We start from the raw sequence: 23,606 nt of genomic DNA, 5'->3' as shown, positions 1-23,606 counted from the left end.
TTGCTGGTGATGCCTTTACGGAGCCCCGCTCTGGGGCAAGCTGACCCACAGGTCACAGAGATGCTGTCGTCCTCATCTCTGGCTCTCGGTCCTCTGGGACAGCATGTTTTCATTAGCAGAGAGAGTTGATAAACACTGATGGATTCCTCAGTCCTTTTACACACCTATTAGGAAATTTCTGTGGCACTACTGAGAGGCCTTCCTGGCCAACATCCAGGTGGACTTCCAGTTAATTATGGGAGGGTTTTGAGTGGCTGAGCTGACAATGGGGTAGGACACGATACTTGTCACACTCATGGACATTTCTCGGAGGGAGACGGGCGGCGTTGACACTGATGTGCATTGTCTCCAGCACTGAGCAGGCAGCTCTCACAGGGTCCGGAGTGCCCGAGGCAGCAATCCCATTATCTTGGCCTGTGGTGTTCTGGGAATGGATGTGGTAATTGAGTGACAAATGAAGCCTGGTACATAGGAACACTGGGTTGATTCACCCCAAGAGTCAGCCTCCAGAAACCTTGGTGCTAGCCCCCTGGTGCTCCTGCCCAGCAAGTAGACAGCTGCAGGCCAGTCCTTCTCACAGGGAAGCTTCCAGAAGTGGCCTGAGCAGTAGTATGACCCTCAGCCTATCCATTACTCCTGTTTTGTTTTATTTTGTTTTTTTTATCCTCACTTGAGGAGGATAGGTTTATTGATTTTGACAGAGAGAGGGAGAGAGCAAGAGTGAGAGCGAGAGTGAGAGAGAGAGAGAGAGACAGAGACATCAGTTGGTTGCCTCCAGTATGTGTCCCGACCTAGGGTCAAACCTGCAGCCTTTTGGTATATGGGCAAATGCTCCAACCAGCTGAGCCACCCAGCCAGGGCAATCACTCCTGTTTGTTACTTTTCCTGTGGTGTGTTTCCTGCCCAAACCTTCCTGTTCATCTTTGCATCCCTAAGGCCTAGTCCATGAGAGGCCTTGACTGTTGAGTAGATCACCAGTTTTTGGAGAAGGAATGGCATGAGAAGGTATGAATGCTTAAGGAGAGTGGCCAAGGTGCGGGAGGGCTTGTTTTGGCTGAGGCAGCCCAGGGACTCCCACCCATCCACTGCAGCTACTGCTGAAACCTCCCCGAGTCTCTCTCATCTCCCAGATGCCAGCACCCAGACGCCCCGTCCTGCACCCATGTTGTTCAGCAGGAACACCTTTAAATACTTTTTAAGGGTGACTTATTATTTTCAAACTGGTTCCTGTAGAAAATCCCCGAAAGGCTCATGGTTTGTAGGTAAAACACCAGGGGCCCAAGTGCAGTTTCAAACCGACTATCATGAAGATGTTCTGGAGAAGCTGATTTTGGGAAGGACATATATGAGGGGGACCCAAAAAATCCAGGAATTTATTTATAAAAAATTGTGTATTTATTCTTATATGTTTAAACTTCAGTTACCTTCAAAGTATTCTCTATTTGGTGCAATACACCTGTTGGGACTTTTTTTCCCACTGCTCAAAACCATTTTTGAACTTGTTGATTTTGATGCCTTTTAGTGCTTCTGCCATTTTTTGTTTCACCTCTTCCACATCAGCAAAATGTTTCCTTTGAGGGCTTTTTTCATCTGGGGGGAAATAAGTCACTCAGGGCCAGATTGGGTGATGGGGGGTGTGGCATGGAGGTCGCACCATTTTTGGTCAGAAACTGCTGAACACTCAGCACAGTGTGGGCAGGTGCACTCATAAATCACCCATCTCAAAATGGACAAATGTGTTGAAAGAGTCTTCAAAAAAATTCACTTAAGCTGAATGCAGCCTCTCACAGCAATGCCAGCTGGTACACTGATACAGATGGGTTCCTAGAACACTCATGTAGGGGGGAAGCCTATACTACAAGAGGGCTGCCTTCCAGAAGATGATTCCATTCATTTTTGGGTCCCCCCTTGTAGGTGAGGGAGCTGTCTTCTGGATGAACTTGAGGAGCATTGCTGGCTGGGGAGATTTCGGCAGCAAAGAGGCCAGGGCTAGAGCCAGTGCTGTGTGGAGACGGACTAGGAGCTGTGGAGGGACTGGTCAGAAGCAGGTGGGGCTGGAGTGCTGAGGTGGGCTGAAGGCTGGATCTCTGGGAAGACAGAACCAACACATGATGGGTGTGGGGTGTGAGAGAAAGAGGAGGCCAGCAGGTGGCACTGATTTTGTTTCTTGGCTGGAGCAGATGGAAGGATGGAATTGCCAATGACTGGGATGGGGAAACCGAGGTTCTGGGGAGAAGCTGGAACAGTCTGGGCATGTCCTATCCAGGAGTACTTGGCCTGCCTGGCTTTTTAGACGGATCCCTGTAATCCACCCAAGGCTACTGACTCTGCCCTTGGAGTCCCAAATGTGCATTTGAGTCTGGGTTAAGGCATTATATTATATCAGCAACCACTCTCATGAAACCAGTGGGACCGGTTACTTAATTAAATTGGGTGGTGAACCATCGCCAGGGCTGCCTGTTCAGTGTCACTGGCAGAGAACAGGCTCAGGAAGTGGGAAGCAGGAGTGACTGCCTGCTGCATGCAGGCCCACAGGGACCCCGGGAAGGTTGCTTGTGCCTGCCAGTGAGAATGTGCACCAACTACAGCACATTTCTTGTGTCCTGGGCGTGACTTCCTAAAGACTGTGAGTCTGGCCCTGAAACCCTAGCAGGCTGGGTTGATGCTGCGGTGTGCTCACTGTCAGGCAGTGTTCTCTCAGTTGAGCTCTGCTCAGTGAGCCTTTCTCCTTGCCGAGGCCTCGTGCAGGCACAGGGAGCAGGAAGCAGCAGAAAGCTGGTTCATGGCTCCAAAGGGAAGGAGGAAGCAGACCTCAGTATAGGCTTTTTCCTGCACTGGAGGGAAGGGGCTGGAGAGTTATCTGTTGGGTGTCTGGGAAGCAGCAAAAAGCCAGATGCTGGTGAGCAAATATAGTTGCCACTGATGTTGACAGTTTGTTTACTGGTGTTTGTCAGAAAACCTGGTCTTTGCACCAGGAGGGTATGGGAGAATCAAGGCGTTAAGTGTGGCATTCCTAACACACAAGGTCCCAGCTGGTCACCCCTGGTCATGCAAAGAAGGGATGAACCACTGGGCATACTGGAGCACCTCCAGGAAGAACGGCTGTGGGCTCTGGGTCTGTGTACAGGATGGGCTTTGTGTGTGGGGTGCAGCTTTCTCTCTCAGGCTCTGCTAGCAGTGGTGTTTGGTGCCAGGGAGCGGTGCGATGCCTCATCGCCAAGTGATTGTAGCTGTCCTGGGTTGAGGGGCTTTAGAGAAAACTCTTCCTCTTTCTGATTCCTCTGAAGTAGCCTCCTCCATGGGGCTTCCTGATCCATGCTGTGACTCACTCAGCCTTTCTCTTCCAACTTTCTCTGTCATGCTGCCCTTGTGAGGATAGCAGAGGCCCAGGGAGGGTTTGCTGTGAGCCCGTTGGCTCCCACATGACAGCAGCAGGGGAGGCTAGACTCCGAAGGACAGGGAGCTCGGCCCCAGCTGTATGTGGGCTTTTTGCTGTGGGTTGTGTCTCAAGGTTCATCCCGTACTTTCATGTGGCCTTGAGAAAGTCAGCTACCCAGTCTGGACTTCTGTGCTCTCATCTGCGCATCTCCTTTTTAAGATTGTTTTCAGAAGAGCCCCAGTGTGTATGATGGATAAAAGTGGGGCCCTGTGGTTAGTCCTCCCCAGAGGTTATTGATGCCTCCAGAACCCCTTCCTGGCCTGAGGTTTCTTATTTTCTGGAGAAGCCTCTGACAGGCATGGCCCACCCTCACTGAGCCTGTGTGAGTCATAACATCCCTCCCTGCCTTGCTGATGCCCCTCTGCCATATCTCCCTGCCCCCACATGGGTGACAGGTACGTTTTTGGGCTTGCTGTTCACTTGGTGGCCTGTGTCCTCTTGGCCAAAGGGACCGCGTATTCCTCACAGAGTGAGGAGGAGGCAGTCAGTTTCATGAGTGCTTCCTTCCTTCTTCTTGTCTCCACACCCCATCCCAGTCCTCTAAAGTTCCCCACACCCTCTGTCCTCTTTATTTTTAGTGTAGTTTTGCTTCTAATGAGCTTTGGTCTTCAAATGAGGAAAAAAAATGAGGACAGAGGGGACATAGGAATCCTTGGTGAATTACCTTAAATTAATGAGACTAATAAGGGGATCGAGTTCAGCTGTGCAAATTAGCTTTATATTCTGGGTCTTGATGACTTAAATTGCAGACTCTAATTAAATGCACCAAAATAACCACAAAAGCTTCTATGATCTGTGAACTCTATCAAGTGTAAAATTAGTCTGTAGGTGTTCCCCTTTAAGCATTTCTATCCCCAGAATCTCCTAACACCTATAATACTAACCCCGCTCCTAGAGGGAAGGGGCGAATGGGTGGAGTGGTCAGGGACCCTGCAAGGGGAGGAAGGAAGCAGGGATGAGGCCTTCTTTGGGCTATTGAGATGTCAGGATACAGATGTAGCCCTTTGTTAGGTGTCATGTCTCTGCTGTTCCAGCAGAATGGGGGTGGGGGTGGGGGAAGTGGTGCTGGGAGCTGTAACTTCATTAAGAAGCTGGGAGAAGGTTCAAGAGAGAAGAGTGCCTTCCGCTGGCTGATTCATTTCTAGGGTGCCACCTTCGCCTCTGGCCAGCACAGGATGCAGCTTTCAGTGATTCAAGGGATGACAGTGAGCCAAGAAAGGAAGCAAGCAGTTCCCTGTGGCCATGCCCCGGACCTGGCCAATCTCTCGATGTGGCTTCCTGCTGGCCCTTTGTTGTTGTGTCACATCTTTTTAAGGACTGTAACTAGAGCACAGTTGGAACAGTCCATTAAAAACCCACATGATGCAGAACTGACATAAACATTTTTTCATACTGTGCTGTCTTTATTGTAACCATTGACAAAATTAAACTTTTTATAGAGGCAGAAAAATAATTGGTGTGCAGATCAATGAGTTTCACTCAGTAAATTCATTCATGGAGCTCAGATTGGGAGACCAGGCACCCCAAGCCTCCTCACACCCTCTCTGGTCCTGTCAGTACTTGCCCTGCAGAGGGACCACCGTCAGGCTGTAACATCGCCCTCTTGTGGCTGTGCCTGAATCTCACAGGAATGCCCTCGCCTGGATCCACTCAGTGTGTCTGGCTCTTCCCCTTGGCATTGCTTCTAGGAGTTGTGTGTGATATTTTGTCCATTCTGCTCTTGATAGACACTTGGATTGTTTCTGGTTTTTGACTGTTATGAATGTTACGGCTGTAAAAGGTGTAAATGTTCTTTACACCTGTTGAGGGAACATACATATGCATTTCTGCTAGCAATTCCAGATCATGGGTTGGGTGTGTGTTCAGTTTGAGTAGATACTATGGTTGTTCCCTTTACTCCTCCAGCTGTTCGTCTGGTTCCGTTATTCCACATCCTTCCAGCACTTGGTATTGCCTGTCTTTTCATTGTGGCTATTCTAGTGGGTGTGCAGATACAGCTCATGGTTATGATTTGCATTTTCCTGATGACTAATGAGGTTGAAGAACTTTTCCTATGTTTATTGGCTTTATTATGATCATGTGAACAGCCATACATTAGTGTGTCTTATAGGTGCTAAAGAGTGGACTCATTTTTAGTTGGGCATTTAGATTGGTTTCAGCATTTGTCATTGTAAGGAATGCTGCAATAAGCTTATCTGGAGTGTTGGTGAGAGTGTTGTGGACAAATGTTGATAAATAATGTCAGATTGCTTTCCAAAATGCTTGCACCACTCTGAAGTGTCATGAGCAATACAGGAGAGCCTTATAGAATTTCCCCTGGGGTCTTCCAACAAAGCATATTCTCCATAGAACAACAGACCATTTTCAGAGTACTAATTTAGGAAATGTAGATATGGTGAGCATAGCTTTAATTGTTATGAGTGAGTTTGGTCACTTTTCAAAATGTTTACCATGTGTTTTGTGAATTCTTACCTTTTGCTACTTGGATTTTTAGTGAGTTTTTAAAAATTAATTTGTACATTTCAAATTAACATATATTAGTATTACAAGTACTTTTCCATTTGTATTGCATATTTTTTACTGTACGCCTTTTGAGGTTAGTAAACTGACGATTCTTTGGTTAGATTAGTGTGTGGAGCTCAAAGGGACATGTAGTAGCTTTTGGTTTCCCCATATTTCTGGGTATCGGAATTATAATGCACGTGTTACCTGTTCACACGAACTTGTGTTTGTTGACCAGCTTGTTAAATTTATAATTTTTTATTTTTAGATGATGGATTTGGACGTGCTTCTATGAAGAAATGCCACGTGTCTTTACTGATCCAAGAACAAACATGCCCAGTAAGTTATTGGGTGAATTCACTCGAGAGTAGGAGCGTGGGCCCTTCAGGTATGGAAGTGTGGACACACTTGGACAAGACAGGAGTGTCTGAATATTGGAGGCTTTGGAAAGGAATGTTTTAAACCAGCCTTCTTGCTCAGTCTAATTAACTTCTAAAGTGTGGTTCCTGCTAGAGACAGGAGGAGTTACAGCGTGTAGGGTTAGAAAAATGTGAAACTCACTTCTTGCTGCTTACCCCACTTAGAGCAGAATGCCAGTTCCATGCTGTGTAATGGAGCCTGCGGTGGCCGTCTTCACAGGGATGTCCATATCCACGGCCCAGCACTGCCCACTTTAGTTAGGCATAGGTTACCATGTACACGTGTGTGTTCTGTGGGAAAGCAAGCCCAGGACCGAGCCCCACAGGAAATTTCTGTAGCTCTGAGAAGGGAGAGGGAAAGTTGGAGGTCACATGCCTTTGTCTCTTCAGTGTTCACTATGCTGCTCTCCTTCTAACAGAGATTGTAGTGAAGTCATTTAAAATTTTATAAAATTGTATGAGACCTGCCAATGGAAAAGCATAATAATGGAACCAACAAGAAAATCTCAAAAGCCATATTTTATGATTCTTTGCAAACTGCCATTTAATTTGGCATATCTTTATTGGAGATAACATGATTTCTGTCTGGGACCCCACGGGCATGCCGTGTTGGCATGTGTGTGAGGGCGTGCTGGGGAATGCACAGGAAGAGACCCTCACTTGGCCCTAACTTGCTGGGACTCTGGCTTTGCTGCATCTGCTCATGTTAGATGGTGGACTTTCCATGGTCACACAGTGTCTTTCTGCCACCATCTCTATGCTTCTTACCAGTGTTTGTTTCTGTTTCTCAGGACTACTGCCACCTTAGGGGACTAGGGCTGGGTGACAGCTTTTCCCAGGGAGTCAGGCATCATCTGAACCCAGGAGCAAGAAGCATATTATCACCAATGACAGCATGACAGCAAGAGAGCACAGCCCTCGCCATGGCGCCAGGGCCCGTGCGATGCAGCGAGCATCCACCATTGATGTGGCAGGTGACATGCTTGGCCTCTCTCTGGCAGGTGAGCCTCAGGGGTCCCACACCCAGCTCCTGGTGGGTCCCATACTACAGCAGTTCTGGGAGGGCCAAGCATACCTCCTTGGGCACCTGGTGAATGGCCAGTATGAGCCCCCATGACTGCCCTTGCCTAGAGGGGGGTCCCTGGTGTGGCATCATTTGGTTAGGTCAGAATAGGGAGGAGAAAGTCAGCACACTTCCTGGGAACCACCCCCACTGGAACCAGTCTGCTGTCAGATTTCCAGTTTGGGGGTGCTGATTCACCAGGAGATAATGTGGAATGTCCACAGGGGTGTCTGGCCAGTGCCCGGGCCACAGTAGAAGCCTGCTTCTTGTGGGTATGCGGACCTGAAAAGGAAGGGGTTTGGACTCAGAGCCTGAGGCTTCTTAGGAATCACAAAATAAAATGTTTAGAAAATACAGAAATCATCTCGATTAACAACAGTTTTTAGATGGAAAAATCAAGTAGAATGTTGGAGTTTTCCCTCCTAATTTTATTGAGAAGTAATTGAAATAAATCATGATGGTTTGATTTACAAATATTGTGAAACAATTACAAGTATGTTGGTTTGTTTTATTTTGTTTTTTTTTCCATAAAATCTAAAAGCAGGGAAAAGTTGATTAAGGGTAACTTTTTTCTGGCATTTCTTTTTATTCAGGAAATCTACAAGATCCAGATGAACCCATTTTAGAATTCAGCTTAGGTGGGTGCCTTTTAACTTTTTTTGTTTTAAAATATATGTTGCTCAAAAACAAAACACAACTGCTAGCTTGAGTTTGTCTTAGAGAACTTGCTGCTGCCTCCACTGCTGCTAAAGTGTCTCTGAGAAGATGAAGCCGGAGGCTTGTGTGGACTTCTGGGGTGAGGGGTGCTGGCGACTGCATGCCTACAGGGCTGGAGGTGGTGAGCCCACTCAGAGCTGCAGAGACAGCCTCTCTTCCCCTCCTCATGCCCCTCTGGGAAGACCCGAGAGGGATCAGAAGGTGGGGCTTAGGGCCAGCTGTGCCACCCTGGCCACGAGGCCCCGTGTGATTGAGGTTAGCTTTGTTGCCCTTATTTCCTACTCAGTGAACGAAGGTGGTGACACCTGCATGCTCCCCTTCTTAGAGAACGTCATTGAGAGAGTGGACTAAAATTCGTAGCACGTGTCAGCTCCGGGATCAGGGAAGTATGGCATTACAGTGGCTTATCCAGGAGGTTGAAGAGCAAGGTGTGGTCAGCTCAAATGCTGGGTCTTCTCTGGAGTCAGTGCTCTCTTGTGTCCTCTCCCTTTTCTGCATCTCCTTTTTCTGCATCCACAGCATTGGTCAGTGACCTGGCAGTGGTGTCCAGGAGGTGATGTGACCTAAAAGAAATACCTCCTGGGGAGTCAGATGACCTGGAATCTAGTCCATGCTGTGCCACAAACTAACTGCTCAGCCTTTAGCCTGTGCTTGACCTTGCTGGACATGTGATTTTGTAGATCAGGAGCTCATGCTTTCCTTGTTGAGTGTTTGTCCACCACATATATGAGCCACAGTTTATTTTCTTGCTGATGCACACGTGGGTTGTATACAAATTATATATTTACATAAATATATTAATGCATATTTTATATACAAAATTTTATTTATATATTTATTATATATAAACTATAATTTATAGCTTCAAGAGGATAGTATATCCATCTAACAAGAATGGGATATTCTAAAGAAAAAGAGAACAGTTCAAGAATATGGATAATTGCAGATAATTATATAATGTATTTAATGTAGTATTTAATTATGCATAATTAAATAATGGATATTTTAAAAAGGATAGAAAATATTTAAAAATTCAGTAAAGTTTGGTAGATATTTAAGGAATTATCCAAGAACGTAAAATTTTAAAAGCAAAATAGAAAATGGGAGAGAAATTAAAATGGAAAATTACAGAGCAACTTTGGGAGGTCCAACACTTAGGAGAGGAAATAGGAGAGAATGTAAGGCAGAGCTTCCGGCCAAGATGAAGGTGAAGGTAGACACACCCTCACCTCATTGCACAGCTGTAAGAAAGACTACAACTAACTTCAAAACAAAAACCACCCAGAACTGCCAAAAAAATCACCCAGAAAAACACTGAAAACTGTATGGAAGTCAGACAACCAAGGATTTAAAGAAGCTAAATTCATCTGGATGGGTAGGAGGGGAGGAGATGGGGAATCGGGTTGGAGAGGACTTGGTGTGGGTGGACAGCAGGGTGTGGAGAGGCAGAGAAGCAGCAAGGCAATGAGGCAATGAGGCCAGTAGAATAGGCAGCCCCTCATTCACATGTGGTGGATAAAAATCAGGGGGACACCTTGTGGGCAAAGCATCCCAGCTCCAGTCCAGACCATGCAGCTCTGGGCTTCAGTGCCAGGAAAAATAAAGCTACATAACTTCTGGCTGTAAACTTACTGGGGGTTGGGGTGGCAGAAGATGCTGCCGGAGAGTCCCGAACATACACAAATACACACACCCTGGGAACCACAACTAGGGCAGCAGTTGAAGGGGTGCCAGTTATACACAGGAAGTGAGTAAAGTGACTAGAAACAGAGCAAGGGCCAGGCAAGCCCCCAGAAGTCAGCCAGCAGCAGCATTGTCTCCTCTTTGACCCCTCCCACACACACAGAGCCAAAGTTGCCCCACCCTGGCGAATATGCAAGGCTCTGCCCCATACGACTTAACAGGTGTGAGAAAGTGGAATCAAAGAGGCTCTATCTAGTACACAGACACAAGGAACCTGCCAAAATCAGGAGACAAAGAAATATGACCCAGATGCAGGAAAAGAACAGAACCCCAGAAAAAGAACTAAGAGATGTGGAGATAGCCAACCTATCAGACGCAGAGTTCAAAACACTGGTGGTGAAAATGCTCAGAGATCTCACTGAATATGGCAGAAGCATAAGGAAGAAATGAAAGCCCTACTAAGGGAAATAAAGAAAAAGCCACAGGAAACCAACAGTGGAGGGAAGGAAGTCAGGATTCAAATCAACGATTTGGAACATAAGGAAGAAATAAACCTTCAACCAGAACAAAATGAAGAAACAAGAATTCAAAAAAATAGATTTTAAGAAGCCTCTGGGACATCTCCAAAAGGGCCAACATCTGAATCATAGGCACACCAGAAGGAGAAGAGGAACAAGAAATTGAAAACTTATTTGAAAAAATAATGACAGAAAACTTCCCTAATTTGGCAAAGAAAATAAATATACAAGTCCAGGAAGCACAGAGAGTCCCAAATAAGTTGGACCCAAAGAAATCAACACCAAGACATCATAATTACAATGTCAAAGATTAGAGATAAAGAAAGAATCTTAAAAACAATAAGAGAAAGGCAGAGAGTTACCTACAAAGGAGTTCCCATAAGACTGTCAGCTGATTTCTCAAAAGAAACTATGCAGGCAAGAAGGGACTGGCAAGAAGTATTCAAATTGATGAAAAGCAAGGACCTACAACCAAGATTGCTCTATCCAGCAAAGCTATCATTTAGAATGGAAGGGCAGATGAAGTGCTGCTTCCCAGACAAGGTAAAGCTAAAGGAGTTTATCATCATCAAGCCCTTATATGAAACGTTAAATGGACCTATTTAGGAACAAGAAGAAGATCAGAACTATGAACATTAAAATGACAACAAACACAACTATCAACAATTGAATTTAAAAGACAAAAACAAACTAAGCAAACAACTAGAACAAGAATAGAATCATAGATAGTGACATCATTTGGAGGGTTATCAGTGGGGAGGGGGAAAAGGGAGAATGGGGGAAAAGGTATTGGGTTTTAGAAGCATATTGGGTAGGTACAGAATAGACAGGGGATGTTAAGAGCAGTATAGGCAATGGAGAAACCAAAAAACTTACATGCATAACCCATGGACATGAACTAAGTGGGGAAGATATTGCTGACAGAACAGGGGGTCTAGGCAGAGGGGGGCAAAGGGGGAAAACTGGGATAACTGTAATAGCATAATCAATGAAATATACTTTAAAAAAAGAATGTAAGGGAGGAAATTACCTATAAATACTACCAGGGATCTCTCAGGACTGAAGGATGTATTTCTAGGCTAAAAATGCCCACCAGGCCTAATATATTGAAACAGAACCATCATAAGTCACATTATGCTGAAATTTCAGAGCATGGATAATAAAATCAAGACTCTAAAAACTTCCAGAAAGGGAAAAAAAAGGCCATATCCAAGGATCAGGGATGAAACTACCAGGGAGACTCTCAGTGACATGAGAAACTTGAAGGCAGGAGGGCAGCACTTCCAATATGGGAGGAAAATATTTCCAACCTAGAACGCCGTCTGTACTCAACCAGACTGCCAGTCACATGTGAAGGTAGAAGGCAACTTGTTCCAGCTATACAGAGCTTTGTTGGACTTTGAGCTAGGAATTAAACATTCAGTGAGGTTTCAGCAGGCTGGGTTGGCAACGAGACCAGGAGAGAATGTCATCTGTAGGAAGATGTGTTCTGAAGGTGGCATTTGGCCCATCAGCCCTTAAATTGATACTAATCTTCCCATCCTTTGGCCACCTGTTATTCCTCAGTCTGTCTGCCTTCACTTGTGCTTGAAAGGCCCAAATATTCCAGCCTTGCATGGGTGTTAAGAACCCGCACATGACGAAAGGGCACGTCAAGAGAGAACAGACCAGGGGTCATTTAAGGGCATAGCATAAAGGTCAGAGAGAAGGCAGAACAGTCAAATCCCCAGTTCCTGTTGAGTAGACATAGTAGAAGAAATAGAACAGAACTTTAAAAAATAAAATCTTAAAGGTTCTAGAAATAAACAAAGGATATAATTCACAACCTCAGGGTAGTCAAAGATTTCTCAACGCAAAAAGCACTAACTCTGTGCTTTAGTTTGCTATTGCTGCCATAACAAATTGCTACAAATTCAGCACTTTAAAACAACACAAATTTGTTATCTTTACAGTTCCCTACGTCAAAAATCCAATGCGCTCCGCTGAGTTTCTGTTTAGAGTCTTACCACACCAAAACCAAAGTATTATCTGGGCTGTATCCTTTCTGGGCCCTCAGGGAGAACGTGTTCCCTTGCTGGTTCTGATTGTGGGTGGACGTTAGTTCCTTATGGTTTTAGGGCTGTGGTCCCCATTTCTTTGCCAGTTGGCTCTCACTTCATAAAGGCCCCTCACTTTTCTTGGCTTGTGGGCCCCTTTCTCCATCTGCAGAGCCAGCAACAGCAGGTCCAGGTCCAGTGCCTTTTGCACTTTGAACCTCACCTCTTTTTCCACGCTCGGGTCTTTCTGACTCTACCTTCCTCTCCTACTTTTAAGAGCTCATGTGATTAGATTGAGACCACTCAGATAATCCAGAATAATCTCCTCATGTCAAGATTCCAAGACTTTCGTCACACCTATGGAGTCCTTTTGCCTGTGTCCCATAAACCAAAGTGTTACAGGTTTGATTCCCAGTCAGGGCACATGCCTAGGTTGCAGGTTTGGTCCCCAATTGGGACACATGTGAGAGGTAATTGATCAATGTTTCTCTCTTATATTGATGTTTCTCTTCCTTTCCTGTCTCCCTCCTTTTCCCTCTCTCTAAAATTAATAAGCATGTCCTTGTGTGTAGATTAAAGTATAAAATAATGAAAAAATATTCACAGGTTTCAGGGACTAGGATATGGAGAGTTTTGGGGGAAAGGGACATTTTTCTGCCTACCGCTTTCTAAAATTAAAAATCTAAAATAATTAAAAATTTTTAAGAAAATGACTAGATAAGTCACAGACTGGGAAAGAGATATTCACAACACATATGCCTGTCAAAAGAACAGATCTAAAATAAAATGCTTACAAATCAACAGTTAAAAGTCAACAATCCAATTTGAAAATCAGTGAAGGACATGATTAGACTCTTGACAAAAGAAGTTTTTAAAATAAACAATAACTGTGTGGTGAAAAGATGCTTAACCTCTCAGAAGTGCAAATGAAAACACATCAATCAGAACAACTAAAATAAGCACTAACCTCACTGCATGTTGGTGGGGATACAGAGCAACTGGAATTCATGTGCATTGCTGATAATGTTGTAAAATAGTGCAACCACATTAGGAAACTCTTAGCTTATGAAATGGGGCATATCCTCTGCTGTAACCTTAAAGTGTCACTCTCAGGCGCTTCTGCAAGAGAAATGAAAATGTAAATTCACAAAAAGACATGGACAAGAATGTTTATAACATCTTTATTTATAATGGTTCAACATGAAAAAACTCAAAAGTCCATTAACAGAATGCATAAAAAAATTTTTGGTACATTTATGCAATGAAATATAACTCAATTTAGAAGATAGTGAATCATCAATACATATAACAATGTAGGTGAATCTCAAAACATTCAATTTATATGCAATTCAAGACTAGACTAAAGTGATGGAAGTTGGAAAGTGGTTGCATAGGTGGTGAGCTGACTGGAAATACAGAGGGAACTTTCTAGTCTGATGGAAAAAGTTTTCTGCTTTACTTCGATGGTGATTACATGGGTATATATGATTGTCAGAATTCCTTGAACTGAAAAGCTAAGCTCTTTATATTTTATTATATCCAATAAATAATAAAAACTCAAGATACATGAGAAGATATTACAAAGGGGATAATCAGAGGACCAAAATTAATTTTCAGAAGGAAAAATCAATTTCTGAATGTTAAGTCACCAGTGAGCATTTTAAAAGTCAAATGGGAATGATGGGGACAGAGTAAGGAGCTTCTGAAATTTTCCGTTCGTAAAGGCGAAGAGAGCACTGGCAGAAATGGTCAGAATGGATTGTTTCTGAGCCCTGGAAACTAAGCAAAGCTGGTAGCACTCTAGGGAGCATTTGCTGTCCTCCAAAAGAGCTAGTTGTTTCTACTCGTGATGAACTTTGATTTATTGTGTATTTAATCAGTTCTAAGATATGTATTTTTTCATGTTGTAGTATCTCTGTAATAAAAAAAAGTGTCTCACAATCAATAGCATAGTTTAAAGGCAGTGGGTCATTTTTTCTTCCACGGTGTGTTTTGCAACAGATAGCATGTTAGGTTGAATGAAATAGGACCATTTTCCTGTGGGTCGCTTCTATGATGGAATTCACTGAGTCTCACAATCTATTTCAAAATGCTGTTAGTACAATAAATTTTCTAAATGGAACAATTCTACTTTTAAAAAGTAACATTTTTAGTAATCTTTCATTTGATGTGAGTCTTATAAGGAGAATCAATAAGTAATGGCTATTTTTTTTTAACATTTTATTTACGGTGCCATAGAACTTTAACTTGCTCCCAGTGTACACCCACAGACTGTGGCTGGCACAGGCTTGGGGCCCACACGGCACCGCCGGGTGCAGGCGTGAGCAGCTGTGCTGTGATTTCATAGACGGTGGTACTGCTTAGCTCAGTTGGTTAGAAGTTCGCAGAGGTCGAATGCTGTGGTTCGATACCATGTGAGGTCGTAGGCTCTGGGCTCCGTTCCACGGACATAGATGCCCCCTTTGACTCAGCCTTCCCTGGCACTTACGGCACTGCTATCATGGTGGTTGGGGGAGGAGGGGAGGAATGAGAAGAGGTTGTTTCCAATTTAAAAAATCAGCTCCCTGCAACAGCTGACAATGTAATTGTCTAATTCCTCTGAGTGCCATGTACTTTTTTGCTCTTTGAGTGTGTGTGGAACCAAGATCTAACTAGAGCCTCGGTTCCTGTTGGTAAAAGATTCATTTTTCCCCCATCTTGATTCCACAGCCTGCAGTGAGCTGCATACGCCATCACTAGATCGGAAACCAAACAGTTTTGTAGCAGTGAGTGTGACCACCCCTCCTCAGGCATTCTGGACGAAGCATGCTCAGACGGAAATCATTGAGGTGGGTGCTGCTGGCCCCGGGGCTCGGCAACAGGCTCCCCATGTTTGCAGTGGGTGGGCTGCTCAGCAACCTGAGCACCTGAGCTGTTGTACAGCTCTGTGAATTGTTACTATTTTCCATGTCTTTTTAGTGATTGATATTTTTTCATCACACTCTCCTGGATGGCATTTTTATTTGCCATATCCTTTACAATTATTGCTCAGCTACTGGCAGGTTATTTTTGAACATTGATGTTATAAGGTTGATTGTCTTTTAAGAAGTAAGATCCAATTCTTTCTTGTCTCTTTCAGTTCGCTGCTTCTTTTGGAGAATTGTGTTCATTAATCAAAGTTTGGAGAGTAACTCTTAACCAACCCTCTTACTGGACATACCTCTATTTTTATTGGGTTTTATTTTTACATCCTTTTTAGTTGTATGTTATGTATTTACTTTTTACATTAAATGATATGCATTCACCTTGGGAATTTTACAAAAGCCTTTCAGCTAATTGAGCACATTGTGTAAGTTGTGAAACTAAGTGTATGAGTTGCTGGTGTGAGATTCTCCAGGGTTCTGTTGGCGCCGTGCAGTCCTGGTGCGAATTATCTGCTGCCTGGTAGGCTCCAGCAGACTCCCACTGCACTTCCTCTTCATCCCTAACTTTACATTTTGGAAGATAGACCTTTTTATTCTCTTATCAACTTATTTCCAAGTTCAAGTCAACAATCTGTTTTCTAAGTCTTTTTTGAGCACTGCCCACCCATGAAGCACAGTGCTGGGTGCTGAGGGTGATACAGGGACTGCTGAGCCCCACCTCCTGCCCCCAGGAAGTGTACAGTCCTGTGGTGGAGGAGGCAGAAATGAATGTGTCCACATCTACACCCAGCAGCATGTGTGTGGGGGGTGTCAGAGATGAGGATAGCACCAGGAGGATGGGTTCCCAGGCAGTTCTGAGGATTGGAGGTGGCTTCCTACAGTCGCTTAGAGCAATTCTGACTCCATAGCTCTGGGGTGGGGCCCAAGACTCCATTTCTTACAGGCTCCAAATAATGCCCTTGCTTCCAGTCGAGGGACCACACGTTCAGAGCAATGCAGATTTCTGTGGTAATGATGCAGAGGCCCAGCGATGAGGGAGCATCAGGTGGCTTAGAGAGTACCATATTTCTGCCATGTATAATGTGCTTTGTGTATAATGTGCACCCACATTTTGGGCCCAAACTTTCAGGAAAAAAATCTTTTGTTTTAATTTTTTAAATTCAATTATTTATTTATTTATATTTAGATACTTGTTTTTTATATTATGAGGGAATTTTGGCATTTGAACAATTTATGATACAAGAAATTTTATGTGACAAATAATTACAAAACACAAGAACATACAAGGTACAAGAAATTTGCATAGGGGTATCATTATTACTTCCTAGAGTTATACTTTTAATACCTAAGCATAAATTAAAGAATTAAAAACATTTATATAGATAGGGAATCAGTACTACCCATGTATAATGTGCATCCTTATTGTTACCTCAAAAATTTGGGCAAAATGTGCACATTATACATGGCAAAATATGGTAACTTTAGCCTGTTTGGTATGTGCAGGAGGCACAGGTGGAGGTCAAGGGGGACATCTTGAACAGCAGGCTGAGAGTTTGTTTGCAGCTGGCCAGCGCAGGCTTTTATACAAGGGTCACCTGACCAGGCTCGGACAGTTGTTGTAGGAGTGGGACTTGACACTTGGTTGCACTGGAAAGGAGGGGCAAGAAGGGGCACATGTGAAAGAGGATTTGTGGAAGAGTTCATTGTCATTGGGTGGTTGAGAATGATGAGAACGAGGCACCAAAGCGGATGCCCAAGTTTGTAGCCTCCTTGGAGGGGGAGTCAGAGATGGTTAGCCAGGGGTGGTTGGAGGGAGACAGGGAGGGCTGTCCAGCAGACTGAGAGACTGGGTCTGGAGCTGCAGAGGGCACACAGCCAGAGACACAGACCCCACCACACAAGTACACACGGAACTGCTAACCATTTGGCCGAGATAATTACCACTGCCTGGGAAAGAGAACTTGGTATCATGGGGCTTTGGAGGACAAGGCTATGCTACCAGGAAACAGCACCTATGATCTAGAAACTAGCAGTCCTCAGAAAAAGAGGTAGTCTTAAAAAGGTCAGGCCTTAATTGTTTCAAAACCCACAGGATTCTAGAAATAAGAAATGATTTAAGCCATTCATTTCCTCTGTCCACCTTGGCACATCTTATTGGAACAGCCCAAAGTAGTAGATCCAATCACCTCACTCATCTAAAGTTGAACAACACATGGATGGGCCACCTGTTTCCATTTTATAAAATCCCTCGTGTTAAGGAGAAGCCTTTAGAGCAAACCCTGGGCACAGCTTGGTGGAGGCCCATTCCCTGCGTCTGGACTGGTCACGGTCTGTCGGGCCCCTTCGTCCTCCTTGAAAAGCAGGTTTTTGTTTGTCTGCATCCATCGAAGCCACCATGAGCATTTGTGTTGATCCAAGTTGGTAGGGTTGTTAATTTCTTGTTCTGAAAATGTTGGTGTATTTCAAGAGCAATTACTTTAAAAATTCAACTCCATGTTCTGATTCTTTTCTTTTCCATTCTAGGGAACCAACAATCCTATATTTTTAAGCAGTATTGCCTTCTTCCAAGACTCCCTTATCAATCAGATGACACAAATCAAACTATCCGTGTATGACGTCAAAGACAGATCTCAGGGAACAGTTAAGTAACATGTGGTTCATAGGGTTTTGTTTGCTGTTTAAAGTGCTGTGATCATCTCAGTGAGAGGTGAGCGTGAGATTGCCTTCACTTCTGGCTCGCACATGAACTGCTGCCCACATGGCTTTATGTCTGGGAATTTCTTTCCGAGCACCCTGTGGGCTCCTTCAGTGATGGTCAGAGGTGTTGTGGGCCCAGCCGCTGGTTGGAGCAGAGGCAGGGCAGGTAGACTCAGGCTGTCTTTCCTTCTTCCTCAGATGTACTTACTGGGCTCTGGGACATTCATAGTCAAGGACCTGCTCCAAGACAGGCATCATCGGTTGCATTTAACACTAAGGTTGGTATTTAATTTTGTTCCTTTAAAAGGGTGTGGAGTTGTGAGGTCCAGGGACTGATGGGGAAGGGCCAATTTCCTGGCCTCTCCCTGAGGCTGGTCTTAGCAGGGAGTGGTTGTTCACTGAAGCAAACTGGAACCTCAGCCTCTCAGGGGGCCTGTTGGGGGAGGGTGGCCTCCCTATGTGGCCTTCATAGGAAAAATGAGCACCACTGGCTCAGACCTGAAGGAGAACCTAGGCACGTGTCTATTAAACCAAATGTGTTCGTATAGTATCTGCCTCCTGCCCAATAGAATGTCAGCTCCCGGAGAGTGATTTTTGTCTGTTTTGCTTTGTTGCTCTACCCTAAGCCCGTAGAATAGTCCCTGGGGCCCAGTAAGTATGTGTGAGGGGAACCCCCACTGTGTCCTTGGAAGGAAGATGAAAGATGCCAAGATAGCAAACCTTCCCAAGTGCATTTTAGGGACAACTTCCACCCAAACCCTGACTGGTGTTAATGTTTTCAAAATAAAGTGAAAAGTGGGAATATGGTCCAAAATAGCAAAGAAACTTTTGAGAAAGAGGATGCATTACCAGCTAGGTGGTGCGATACTCTGCAGCGTGGTGATGGGAGTGCCGCAGGCACTGGATGGGCAGAGCCCTGCAGACGCCCTTGGTGTGAACCGAGCACCTGACTCAGGGAAAATGGGAGGGGTTGTGTCGGGGAAAGGGCTCCTCGAGAAAAATATGCAGGTACATCATATACCAGAAGTAATTCTAGTTGGATTGGAGTTATATGTAAGAATTGGACACTATCCTTTTTTTAAAAGCTAAAGATGACCATTGGTATAGTGTGGGGAAAAGGACTTTTCTGGGCATAAGAACAAGAGAAAGTCCCAAAGGAAATAGGCCATAGAGTGACCACATGAAAATTAGAAATTTAAGAGGCCAAATCAGGCCTCTTAAATAAAAAGCCTGGGGCTTCCCTAGAGGATTCAGATGGGCCTGGGCAGCCACCGCCCCCCAAGGGATCTTAGGGGTATAACTGACCAGGGCTGGACCGGCATCAGCTGTATTGTGTCAGGGTTCAGAGGCTTTGGGAAGCTCTGAGTGACCTCAGCTGACTTGGGGTGCAGGGCTAGGCTTTGGGCAAATCAAAGCTTGAGGGTAGGTGGGAAAGAGCAGGAAGGGGTCAGCTGCCAGAAGAAGGTACTCTCCAGTCCTGATTCTGAGATGTGGGGCAGGGGTCAGCCCCGGGGAGCAAGCATTGGCCCCTTCCCTTGGCTTCACTGGGCATGCTCACACTTCTCTGTGAGCTTTGTCCCTTCTTCTCTATCCCCATGGTTTCCTGTCTGCTGCTTCTGGAGTCTGGGCATGCAGTGAATGCTGCCTGACTGACCAGCTGGTCAGGTCCTGGCATGCCCTGGGCCCCTTGGTGACCCAGGATGGCTGAGATTCAAGCAGAAAATGAAGCACATTCAATGCTACCACTTCCCAAAGCATGTTCCTTGTTGCAGGTCTGCAGAGAGTGACCGTGTTGGTAACATCACGGTCATTGGCTGGCAGATGGAGGAGAAGTCAGATCAGCGGCCTCCAGTGACCCGGTCTCTGGACACCGTCAATGGGAGGGTAAGCACACCCTCCATCAGAAGGAGTACACAATTCTTCATAAATAAATTCTAGGTTTTTGGGTCCCCCCTCATATTTATTCTAGTGCTGATGGTGGGCGTTAATCCTAAGCATCTTTCCATGACGTCTGTAGGCCACCACTTCTCCTGAGTGCTGTGTGCTCATCTGAGTCATGATTTTCTTGTGCTTTTCTATACATGTCACCAGATGGTCTTGCCTGTTGACGAGAGCCTGACCGAAGCATTGGGAATACGATCCAAATATGCTTCATTGCGAAAAGATACTTTACTGAAATCGGGTAAACAGTTTCCTCCACTCAGGCCACTCTCAAGAGTGTCCACTTGGGCCCGTAGTCACCCTTTCCAACCCACCTGTTGTGGTTGCTATGACCATGCCCCTGATGGTCTCTTCTCTGCTGTGTTCTTTTTGCCAGCATAGAAAGAGTTGGCAGTACTCCCAGGAAGGGGCTTTCTCCCTCCCCTCACTGTCTTGTTTTGCATTGGGTTTAATGACTGCCAGCCTCACTGTCCCAGCCCTTACACTTGAGAATTAGTTACACATTCTGGGACAAGAAGGTTGCATGTCTTAGGGGAAGAGCATTGAGGCTCAGTCACCTGGTGGGTTTTTGGTTTAAATGTTTAATTTCCTTGAGATGACTAGTAAGGAGACTGAGTGTGTCAGCACCGTTGAGGGCCGGGGGGAGGATCTGGCGTGGGTCTGTGGCCTGCTCCCACACAGCCTCTGTCTCCCGCACCTCAGTGTTCGGTGGTGCCATCTGCCGCATGTACCGCTTCCCCACCACGGATGGCAACCACCTGCGGATCCTGGAGCAGATGGCAGAGAGCGTGCTCTCCCTACACGTGCCCCGGCAGTTCGTGAAGCTGTTGCTGGAAGAAGATGCGGCCAGGTGAGGCCAAGTGGAGAGGCTGACCACCTGCCACGCCCATGTCATGTACCCTTTTCCTTATGGAAAGCTCTTAAACGTGTGTGGTGGACAGAGCACTGGCACCAGATAGGCCAGATGGCAAACCCAGCCTCTGCCACTTGATTGCTCTGTGGCTTGGGCTTCCAAAGCCTCAGTTTGCTCATCTGTGTCCTGGGGTTTCTTGTGAGGACTTCACAGGGCAATGTGCCTTGAGCACCAGATGTGTGCCCAGAACTTGGTACATGCGCTCTTTCCCTCTCCTTTCACCTCTCATTTGGTCTCAGAAAGTTAAAAACAGCTGTTTGTTCTTTGGTTAGGGCTGCCTGGGTCAGTAGTTTCCTTGGGCAGAGCTGCAGTGATACGGGCTCCAGAAGGTTAAGTAGGACCCATGGGAGCACCTTCCAGCTCAGAGCGTATGTCGTTGGTCCCAAGGCAGAGAGAAGCCTGGGAGGTGGTCCGGGCCCTGAAAGCTCTGTCTCCCACCTGCCTTACACTGTCAGTACTGCTCCTTGTCATAAAATGTTAATTACGAACAATACGACAGAAGTGTGAAAGAAGACAATACAGCCAGAATCTGACTGTTTTAATAGAGCTATTTAGTTTTAAATTTTTATGTTAAAAATATTGAGACTTCCTGGCTGGTGTAGCTCAGTTGATTGAGCGCAGGCTGCGAACCAAAGTATCGCAGCTTCGATTCCCAGTCAGGGCCCATGCCTGGGTTGCAGGCCATGACCCCCAGCAACCACACATTGATGTTTCCCTCTCTCTCTCTATCTCCCTCCCTTCCCTCTCTAAAAATAAATAAAACCTTTAAAAAAATATTGAGACTTAAAGAAAATTGGCAAGAAATGCAGAGAACTGTTTTCTATTTGTACGTATTTTATCTGTACTTTAATTTTTTAATTTTTTTCTTTTAGCTTTTTGTATTTATATCTATGTACCTAGCTACTGTATATCTTCTCTTTTCTTCTTATTTCTAGTTAGGACATAGTCTCCCATTATTTGTACTAGGTATGTACTTGTATGTACTATAACTTTAGAGGCTGTGTTCATTTAACAAGCACTTTGCTTTTGAGGGTTGTGTTGCTTTTCATCCTGTGAGGCGGGTGCTGTGCTCAGTGCAGAGGTTTCTTGATGAGTGAGACAGACCACGGAGGACAGTCACTAACAGACAACTGGGGCTATGTAGAGAGCCCCAGAAAGTGCCAGCGGAAAGTGAAGGGGGGCTGTGAGAGGAGGGTGTTGTGAGCAGACCTGTGTGAGATGGTGGCATTAAACTGACATCAGAAGCATAAGAAGCAGCCACATGAAGCACAGGAGACATCCAGAGAGAAGGGCCGTCCTGGCAAGACAGTCTGGCTCTTGTGCGTGTGAGCCGACCGCAGGCTGGGGCCAGCGGGCCTCGTGCGGGAGGATGCTGATCTCCCACCCCACACCCCACAGCCTGGCCTGCACTGCGTGTGCTTTTACATTAATTTTGCCAATTTAATAATTAAATAGTACAACTTTTTTTAACATCAGTCAGTTTAGTAGATTCCTAAAAGCTTTTATAAAATTAAAACTTTTATAAAATTCTTTCCTCAAAGGAAAATGTGCACAGTACAAAAAGCCAAATAGTGCCACAGGCTTTAACATAAGTCTCCAGGCCTCGACCTCCTGGTCCCAGAAGCAGCCACTGTCATCCGCTGTCGCTCTGACTGCTGCATCTCGAATAGGTGTGTGGAGCACTTACAATCAGTGTTGGGAATTAGCTACCGATTTCCTATGAAATGATGAGTTTTGGCCTTTTATACTTTCCTGCTCCCCACCTTTCTGCAAGGGTTATCCTTTTTTCCCCCCAAAATCTATCTTGTGTTTTGTTCTGATTTTGTAGCTATTATTTATCTCTGAGGTAAGAAGTTTATGTTTCAGTTCTCATATGACTTTTGTTTTTGTGGAGGTAACAGATCAGGGCAGTGGCTCATGGCCCCCAGCCCCTCGTGTCGGGGAGGGGTGGGGAGGGACACGTCGCTCTCTTCTGCCCGGACCCAGACAGGCTGCAACTCAGCCTTCGCCTGTGTGGTTTGTGATACGAGCCAGCGTGTCGGGGCCATGGCAGAGCTGTTCTCCTGTCCACTCTTCCACTTAGTTTGCCTCAAGCATTTGACTGAGTTTCTATAAAAAGCTTCCCTGTGCACTTGCCATGTGGTCCGTGGTCTTCCTTGCATGCAGCCCTTCCTTCTGGAGGGTCTGTTGTGCACCTGCTGGCCACATTGCCTGGGCCTTCCCTGGCATTGGTGACTCTTCCATGTACACTTGGTTCTCTGGGTTGGTCTTCTCTGTGCCTCTCCAGGGAAGTGAGTGGGCTCCATGGCCTGATGGGTGTGTCTTGCTTGCAGAGTGTGTGAACTGGAGGAGCTGGGGGAGCTATCCCCTTGCTGGGAGAGCCTCCGGCGCCAGATCGTCACTCAGTACCAGACCATCATCCTCACGTACCAGGAGAATCTGACTGACCTTCATCAGTACAAAGGTGGGTACCAGGTCCCGTCTTCATCTCGGCATGCACTCTTTCCATTTGCACTCTCTCCCACCTGCAAATCTGGAACCCAAAATCGCTCAGATATTCTCACTGACAGACACTAATGGATTTTTAAAAATAGATTCTCATGTAGGTGTGAATTCTTTAATATTTAGATTTTTCAGATCTTAATTAAAAAGACAAATCTGTGAATTGCATTGAAAATTCCTTCCAAGGTGTCATCTGCCAAAGCGACCGCTGTGGGGTGGACGTTAGGACAGACAAAGTTACAGGCTGCTGGTTCATGTTCTTCCTGCATCTGG

General features: G+C 45.4%; 1 protein-coding gene and 1 long non-coding RNA gene across 17 annotated transcripts in view; one reads left to right on the top strand and one right to left on the bottom strand.

The window, feature by feature from the left end:
• INPP4A (inositol polyphosphate-4-phosphatase type I A) overlaps nt 1–23,606 on the top strand; it is a 132,701-nt gene that overhangs the window by 65,667 nt on the left and 43,428 nt on the right. For all 16 annotated transcript variants that reach the window (XM_036030085.1, XM_036030084.1, XM_036030079.1 and 13 more), the window contains exons 2-11: nt 6,210–6,280; nt 7,152–7,361; nt 8,017–8,061; nt 15,087–15,205; nt 17,804–17,920; nt 18,176–18,255; nt 19,750–19,861; nt 20,069–20,159; nt 20,621–20,768; nt 23,165–23,295. In XM_036030085.1, the coding sequence (XP_035885978.1) occupies nt 7,256–7,361; nt 8,017–8,061; nt 15,087–15,205; nt 17,804–17,920; nt 18,176–18,255; nt 19,750–19,861; nt 20,069–20,159; nt 20,621–20,768; nt 23,165–23,295 (949 nt within the window). In that variant the 5' untranslated portion in view covers nt 6,210–6,280; nt 7,152–7,255. The remainder of the gene's footprint in view (nt 1–6,209; nt 6,281–7,151; nt 7,362–8,016; nt 8,062–15,086; nt 15,206–17,803; nt 17,921–18,175; nt 18,256–19,749; nt 19,862–20,068; nt 20,160–20,620; nt 20,769–23,164; nt 23,296–23,606) is intronic.
• Nucleotides 295–15,080, bottom strand: LOC118501470. The gene is made up of 3 exons (XR_004904099.1): nt 14,823–15,080; nt 1,717–1,720; nt 295–305 (listed from the first exon to the last, which is right to left on the bottom strand). It is a non-coding gene; the product is annotated as an uncharacterized LOC118501470 (long non-coding RNA).

Source organism: Phyllostomus discolor, chromosome 6, assembly GCF_004126475.2.
Source record: "Phyllostomus discolor isolate MPI-MPIP mPhyDis1 chromosome 6, mPhyDis1.pri.v3, whole genome shotgun sequence".
In the NCBI taxonomy this organism is placed as follows: domain Eukaryota; kingdom Metazoa; phylum Chordata; class Mammalia; order Chiroptera; family Phyllostomidae; genus Phyllostomus; species Phyllostomus discolor.
This window is presented reverse-complemented; position numbering and strand designations above follow the sequence as displayed.